The sequence below is a fragment of the Cryptomeria japonica genome, chromosome 1, assembly GCF_030272615.1.
Source record: "Cryptomeria japonica chromosome 1, Sugi_1.0, whole genome shotgun sequence".
NCBI classification, from domain to species: Eukaryota; Viridiplantae; Streptophyta; class Pinopsida; order Cupressales; family Cupressaceae; genus Cryptomeria; species Cryptomeria japonica.
The window spans coordinates 703,535,216-703,543,619 of record NC_081405.1 but is presented as its reverse complement, the minus strand read 5'-3'; the positions used below and the strand labels follow the sequence as shown (position 1 = coordinate 703,543,619).

Sequence of the window (8,404 nt, the reverse complement as noted above, 5' to 3'; positions counted from 1 at the left end):
GTTATCAATCCTATCTACCTCGAGAATGTGTGAAGTCTCTGCAAATTGTGGAGAACGCATGATGGGTTATCACCTCCAAGAAGCGTTGAAGAATGAACAATGGAGAATATTGTGAGAACTATTCAAGACCGTTGTATTCAAATGCAAAGTGTTCAATAGTCGGGATTGAATCGACTGAATTACTGAACCTAAAAGTTTAGGGTTTAGGGTTTATGTTACCGACCTATCTGTTTCCTATAAGGTCAATGTTGTGTTTCATGTTGAAGTTGTTGGCAAATGTTGTGTGTGTATCTAAGTGCTAAGATACATGATTCTTGCCAGACCAGATAAGAGGGTTGATACCTGTAGAGTGTGTATGCAGAAGAAAGGAACTAAAGTGGGTCTACATTGGCATTGAGTGCTATTACCATATCATTATACTACCTGTTGATCTCTAATCACTTCAATAGTTGGAAAATCCCTTAACAGGGTAGCTTTAACTAGCTTGCTGTAAATCCTTTAATAGGGTGACTCAAAGCCATTGAGTTCATAAAATCCTCTAACAAGGTAACCTTTAACATGGTTTAAATCCTTAACCGAGTATTCTAGCCATCCCTTATCCAGGTGATCCCTAACAGTATTGGTTCCTAACAGAACCTATTGTAACAGTCTTTAACGGGACTAGGCTTCTAACGGAGTGGACTTCTAAAGACTTCAAAAATAGCTTGTGGGTATTCATCCCCACTGTGGTTTTTCCTAGTTGGGTTTCCACGTGAAAAAGATGTCAGTCATATGTGATGTCTTTTTCATGGGATGCTTTGTTGATTTCAGTCAAGAGGTGAATCATGTTGATCTAGCAAGTTATTATATTTCTGATGATAGATTACTTGTTTATGCATAAGGATAATGTGGAAATGAGGGTGTAGGTTGTGTGGTAAGATAAGTGTTTCCGGTTTATATCTTTCACAGTCTCATTGTGCTTAACCAGTAGTAATTTGGTTTATGACCGATGTTAGTGATTGGCAGTCAAGTTCACTGTTTGCAGTCAAACCGGTTCAGGAAAAGTTTTTGTACCTGTACTGATTCACCCCCCCTCTCAGAACCGGTTTGGTACTCATTGTTCATCATTGTGTTATCATATATATAAGATTTACAATATCCAACAATGAAATTAATAATCTATTCATTTTTTATTAGACAAAAGAAACTATTTAATTAGATACTTAATATTTTTCATTTAGAATCTTCCAAGAGAGTTAAACTACACCAACCCATACTTTGACAATTTTGAAAAACTATTGTATTCTAAGACAAATGCAAATTAAACAATAAAGAAAAATCAATGTACTAGGGGAAAAGCACTAGTTACAATTCATGTTCTAATATCCGTTCACTCCTTGCACACCCAACCCCCCAAATACTAACTTTAAAAATAAAAATAAATAAATAACTAAAAGATCATTAATAAATTACACATGTACCAGTAACACTCATTTTTTTAGCTTATTAGGACCATAATTGGCCCATTTGTGCATTTTTATTGGTACCCATAGCACACAACTATTGGGGCATTGGCAATTTTAAGTGCACGATTATTGGGGCATCTTTAAACAAGTATCGGGTGACATTTTGAAAACTATACTTTTGACCCTTGCATGCATAATGGATCCCACAGTGTGCATCGTTACTACCCAGAAGTCAAACCAATAGCTATAAGCAGATAAGTCACATGTGGAGACAACAAAATATATCGTCAAAATCCAATGTATCATTTAAAATATGTGGGTGTATGAAGTTAGCTATAACGACTACTGGTATGTTTCCCCTAGGGGAAAGGAGCCAGTAGTGGACATAGGACCAATGACTGTCATCTTTTTGTCAATCTCACCCCTTGTTAGTAGACATAGTAGGAGCCAAAAAAAAAGGTAATGAAAGGTCCATTAATAAATATCACATGTACCAATAGTGGATATTTTTTAGCTTTTTTTTTACCATAATTAGCCCATTGCTGGGATACTTGTGCACGACTACTAGGACATTTGTGCATAAATATTGGGGCATTTTTCCACTACTACTGGCTATTTTGAGTTATCTATTATTGACACAAACTCGATTATGTATTGGACCACACTTTGAAATGACCACTTTTTGACTTTTGTGGACATATCGAATTCCATAGCGTGCATCATTACTACTCACAAGCCAAAAGAATAGCTTTAAGCAGTTAAGTCGCATATAGAGAGAACAAAAAAAAAAATCATCGAAATCGGATGAACCGTTTAGGAGCTTAAGATGCGCGAAGTTAGCTATGTCCACTACTTCCTCCTTTGCCCTAGCCAATGAAGTAATAAAATACACAAGAAAGATAAAATTTTCCCAACAAACTCTAATTTCAAAAGTAATAATAATTATTTGATAATCTTAAATTATTTGTACTTTTATATTATATTTAAAGTATCATCATAATGTTTTGTAATCTATGCTACATTATAATTGTTTATCTTTGAGATGAACAATATTTTGAATCATATTTTATTTTGTCAAATAAAATAAAATGAATAGAAACCTTTAGTCAGTTGAAAGATACGGTAATAATAAATAGTCAGTTTCTATACACAACCAATGGCCTTCTGATCTAACTACCTATATCATATGATCCACATTTCTCCACGACCTTTTGGCATGAACTGGTCGTGAAGCCACTTGACGGTCTTACCCAAGGCTATTCGTTTCTGAGAACATATTTACCGACACTTTTTCCTTTTCTGTTATAATTGCTCTGGTCGACTAATAAAACATCATTTGCTACAGTTTTGGTATCACATCATTGAATGTTTGATTGGCCTTTAGTCCTACATTTACGTGTACTATTGGGTTACCTTTATTCTGAACGGGGAGACTTTTTCTGAACCAGTTGAAGCTCTCGTCTTCAATTGCAAATTTTCATATCACACCATTTGCATGTACTTTTGGCTTACCTTCAATTTCTCCACGGCGGAACTTTACCTTCACGAGTGCTCTTGTCTTGTCGGGCCATTTTGCAACCAATCAAAACTAATCAGAGAAGAGAGTTGATAATTGAAATGGGAAAAGTGAAAATTTTTAATTAAAAATTTAATATTGGATTTTGAATTCGAAAGTTATGAGGAATGAAAGGGCAGAAGTTAAATTGGCTCCAAAACAGCCAAAACGTACATCGTGTTATTGATCGTTTGGAAAATTGCAGTCGTAGTTTAGCAAAATCAACGATGCATAACATGCGAATAATTTTCGTGTTATGCACTAGTGTTTTTGGAGCCAGAATAGCTGCATCTGATTGAAAGTGGGGAAGTTAAATGTATGTGATACAATCATGATAACAATTATAGAATGTTGTATGGTTGTGTCTTAAGCAAATTGTGCTCTTGACAATCTAGAATGTCTAGTAGTCTATTCATATATAAGCTAAAGGAAACAATGGTGTTGCCAGGTAGCATCATAGGGCTTAGTACTTAAGGATTTATATCATAATTTCAATTAAGACATTCTAAGAAGATGAATAGGCTATCAAAAACTACGGTATAGGTGTTTTAACGAAAAAATGTGGCATATCAAAATGCATTATTAGGTATTAGTCAATGAGTGTGCCAACATTGTCAAATTATGCACTACAATCATGCATTGAAGACATTGAACAAAAGTTCCATAAAGCTAAAGGGAAAGAGTGTTGTTGTCTACACTTTCCTCTTAGAGTACACTCTATCCCCACTTCAATGTGTGTAGAAAAATAACTGTGTATACACGTCAAAGTAGAAATACATAGAAAAAGGGTTGTGATAAAAATGATATTGATATTTAGATCTAGCTAATCTAATCACTTATAGAAAATGTGAATAACACCTATGAGACTACATAGAAGATAAAAATAATTTCAATAGATAATATGCCCCCTTGAATTGTGCGAACTACAAAGGAGTGCACTTAAATTAAGGACATAGCAAAATGTGGCTAAATTTATGCTCAAATAAGGTAAAAATTTGAATTTAAGAAATTGAGAAAGGATATCAATGATGGCATAGAAATTAAGGGTGGGTAGAGAATCCATAAGTAAGAAGTGCTTACCTATTTAGTTGACCACTTTCTTGGAAGGAGTTGTGAGAAGATTCATCAACCCATTTTCTCTCAAGAAAATAAGAGATGAGCATGTAAAACCTAAGAAAAGGCATCGACACCTTGCTTCATAAATGGTGAGATTGAGTAAAAGTATAGAACTTGCAAAATCACATGACATGTGACAATGATAAATCCTTTTTTTATTTGTCAAACCAAGTTAAATATATATCTTAAAATAATATATTATTATATTGTAATAAATAATGATTAACTGGGTTTGGTTGTTATGTAAGAGTTTGAGTCCTCTCACACTTTATCTATTTAGAACATAGATATGTTGATGGTAACTTTTATATAAAATGTCAATTATATTTTTTTTTAATAATTTGTATTAGCTATTATAAATATAGCAAAAAATTTTAAATGTGTAACCTTCCAAACATTTATTCACTACTTTTCATGTCAAGTATGATAGATAATAATCGGTAGCTTTTATGGATGCAATTGTGTAATTTTATTTAATATCAATATTTCATGTTACAGTTTATGATTCATCATTAGAATTAATAAATTTAATGTAATGGAATGCAAACTACTCATACTAAATACTAAGAAAGCACAAGAAGGAAGAAAGTGAAAAATGAAAATATCAAAAGAAATAAGATTAGACAAAACTAAAGTGTAGTTGAAAAGGACGGGAAGAAAATAGAAAGCAAGGGAAGTCCGTTAAACTTCAAAGTCTGATGATCAATGAATTATTGAATAATTTTTATTCGTTAATATAATTAGTCACTATTTCATTACTATTGTAGACACCTAAATTTTATATATCATCAAATATCTAATTACTAGACCATTTCTTCCATAATTGATTGAATACATCCATATTTAAATAATTAATTATCTTATTTTCCTCTACATATTAATTAAAAAATAAATTATTAAAATTAAGAAATCCAGTATTTAACAATCATATTCTAACATAAATTATTTATCATCATTTAAGCTCTACCTCAAGTAAAGATTTATTTACCCAAGACTTATATTCCCTTTCAAAAAAAATCAAATCAAATTCCCTAATTAATTATTTATCTACTTTGAATTAATGAATTAAGTTTCTTGTATATTCTGTTAAAGATTCTCATGTTGTAGCTTTGTTGGCTGAAGCTTTTAGAGTCTTTTGAACATATTTATCATCTGTATTGGTGATTGATCGGGTTCTTTTCTTTCCATTTCTTGCAGTTCTTTTAAGTTGCTCATTATTTTTAATATATATTTGTACTTTTCTTCGTTAAATTAAAAAAAAAAATTATTAATTCCCCCCTCATACACATTAACCTTGATCAAACTTCTTAAAATTTTACATATTTTCATGTGTATATAGGTATAACCTTTTTACATAAGGCATGTCCTCTTGTTCATGTGACATAGACTTAGCAACATTAGCACGTTCTCCTTTAATCTTGGGTGGTGAATCAAAAGAATTCTCTATCACATATTCTTCTTAATCTTGGACTCCTCATTCACCACTCATGTGACGACACTTACTTTTAATCTATCTCACTTTACCAAATTCGTCCTACCTCATTTATGAATTTGAAACTGAACCTCATACTATGTGTCATTTTCTTGGTGAAAGTACTTCCAAACCATTGAAATATCATTCTTAAGCACGACCACCGTTGCTTGATACAACATAAATTCATCTTGAAAAAATTCCTTACTGTTTATAGCGATGACTTTTAACTTAATATTATAGGTATACAAGAAATTTCATTTACACCTAACATTCTAGACACATAATACTTGTTGAAATGTGTATATATATGAAGGCCGGGCTCAACTGATCTCAAGCTATTAGAAAGATGGGGATCAGTGGCCTGCACGCAGTGATTGTACCTTTCCCTGCGCAACGCACCATCAATCCTCTCATTAATTTGGCCCAGTTGCTCTCTTCAAGAGGGGTTGTCATCACTTTCGTAAACATGGATTGGAGTCACAAGTGCATGTCTAAAGCAGCTCATAATGATGATGAGCCCACGTTCAAGTTTCTCAACATTCCAGATGGATTGCCGCCAGATCATGGTCGTCTCGCCAATCTTGCCGAGTCCGTAATCGCAATGGAAAATCTTGGCCCTGTCTTGGAGCATCATTTGCTGAGCAGCTCATCAGATGGAAAAACTCCTCCCGTCACCTGCATTATAACAGAAAATTTCATGTCCTGCACTCACCAAGTGGCCAAAAAACTGGGAGTGCCCCGAGTGATCTTCTGGACATTGTGCGCTACCTCTTCTATTGCTCAGTGCAACGCCAACCTTCTCCTCTCCCACGGACATATTCCTGTCAAAGGTATAAATTCTATACCACTGAGGCTTCCTCAATTTTATTTTGATTGCTCAAAATATTTGTCATAACTGATTGCAGTGGAGGACTCGAAGAGGGCGGAGAAAGTGATCACTTGTTTGCCCGGGAATCTTCCACCTCTGTTACCGAGCGATCTGTTCTCTTTCTACCGTGCTACCGACACATCGGGCGTTTTATTCCAGTGGGCCCTGCGTGAGTCCCAATTCCAAAGCAAGGCAGACTATGTGCTGGTCAACACGTTCGATGAGCTGGAACCCCCTGAGACGGTAAGCGCACTGTCCTGTAATGGCTGCCCTGCTTTGGCAGTAGGCCCTGTCTTTCTTCCCAATTTTCTGGAAGGAAGAGATTTGAACGGGCGTGGGAGTTTGCTGGAGCAGGACGAGAGCTGTCTGAAATGGCTCGATGCCCAAGACCCGGCTTCTGTGATATACGTTTCCTTCGGCAGCATCGCTGTCAAATCAAACGAACAGCTGGAGGAACTGGCAATCGGATTGGAGAAAAGCCAACACCCCTTTCTTTGGGTGTTACGAATGGATATTGCGGGAGGCATGCCTGCAACTCTGCCGGAGGGTTTCGAAGAGAGGACAAAAGATCGGGGACTGATTGTGAAATGGGCGCCTCAGGTGAAAGTTCTGTCTCATCCTTCCGTAGGAGGGTTCATCAGCCATTGCGGGTGGAACTCGTGTTTGGAGAGCATGAGCATGGGTATTCCCATTCTTGGATGGCCCTATTCCGCTGATCAGTTTCTGGACTGCCGCTTCTGCAAGGATGTGTGGAAGATTGGCATTGACTTGGAAGGTGTGGACGTTGATGAAAATCTGGTGATCAAAAGGGAGGAGATTGAGAGAGGCGTGAGGAGACTGATGGAGGGTAAGGAAGCGCAGGAGCTGAGAAAAAGAGGCATGGAGTTGAAGGGGGCGGCATTTAAAGCTGTTGGGCAGGGAGGTTCTTCTTTTACGAATTTGAACAGGTTTATCCATGACATGACACAACTTTCCAAATCGGCTTCTGTTAAAAGGGCGTATCCCCAAAGCATTCCATCCATCTGCTAATTTCATACAATCTTCTCCGTTAATAAAAAAAATAGGTTTATAAAGCACCCACCTTCGCCCTTGGCATTTCATCATTCATCTATCAATTTAACAGACGATTTATTAAATAATCTGTACTGGCTATTGTATTTTGGTACATTAGGGCTGTATCATTTCTAAATAAGACCAGAATTGTCTATACATCTTTCAATCGTGGTTCCATTTGAATGCTGAACAATGACAAGCTTTTCTTTGTGGACTACTACTCAAACTCTATTGGATCTAAAAAGGTTTTATACATTTTTCTTATTTACAGGATCATCATTTTATAGATACCTATTTTAGAGTCAACAAATTTCTTTTTATGAATCTATCTTGGTTGTTTTTTATTAGGAAAAAATAGGTTTTGAAGGGGCCCTCAAGCCCGAGTGCAATGAGCTACAAATAAAAAAACATACAGCCAAACAACAACAAGAAGACAAAAACAACAAAAACTAGACCCCTAAAACAATAGGAAAGCAAAGAAAAAAAAAACTAACATAGATTCTTCAAGGCTTCAACAACCTTAACTTCCATATGATCAAGATTCTCAGCCAAGTTCATCAGATCATGCAATACAATCTTCGCTTGCTCCCTAGTCTTCTTGATATGACCACAGGTTCATGTTGATGGACCACCACTGTGACCCCTTGTTAGCTTCCCCTTCTCCACTAAGTCTAGATCAATAACAATATCTCACATAGACATCATTACCTACACATTTTGCCAATGATTCACAAGGGTTTTGATCCCCTCCACACTAGTGTGAATTGTGCAATAACTCTTGTTAACCAAATTAAACAGGTTATCTTCAATTTGCCTCATCTTGGCTTCAAGAACCCCTACCCTACCTTCATAGTCAATTTTAAGGAGAGGAATATCTTTAGCCGCTCCCAAAC

General features: G+C 35.7%; 1 protein-coding gene across 1 annotated transcript; it reads left to right on the top strand.

Annotated features, from left to right (window-relative positions):
* The first annotated feature begins 5,920 nt into the window (after window positions 1–5,920).
* On the top strand, window positions 5,921–7,708 carry LOC131045380 (7-deoxyloganetin glucosyltransferase). The gene is made up of 2 exons (XM_057978959.2): window positions 5,921–6,420; window positions 6,496–7,708. Exons 1-2 carry the CDS (start codon window positions 5,937–5,939, stop codon window positions 7,485–7,487), a joined length of 1,476 nt encoding a protein of 491 aa, XP_057834942.2. The 5' UTR covers window positions 5,921–5,936; the 3' UTR covers window positions 7,488–7,708.
* The last annotated feature ends 696 nt before the right edge of the window (window positions 7,709–8,404 follow it).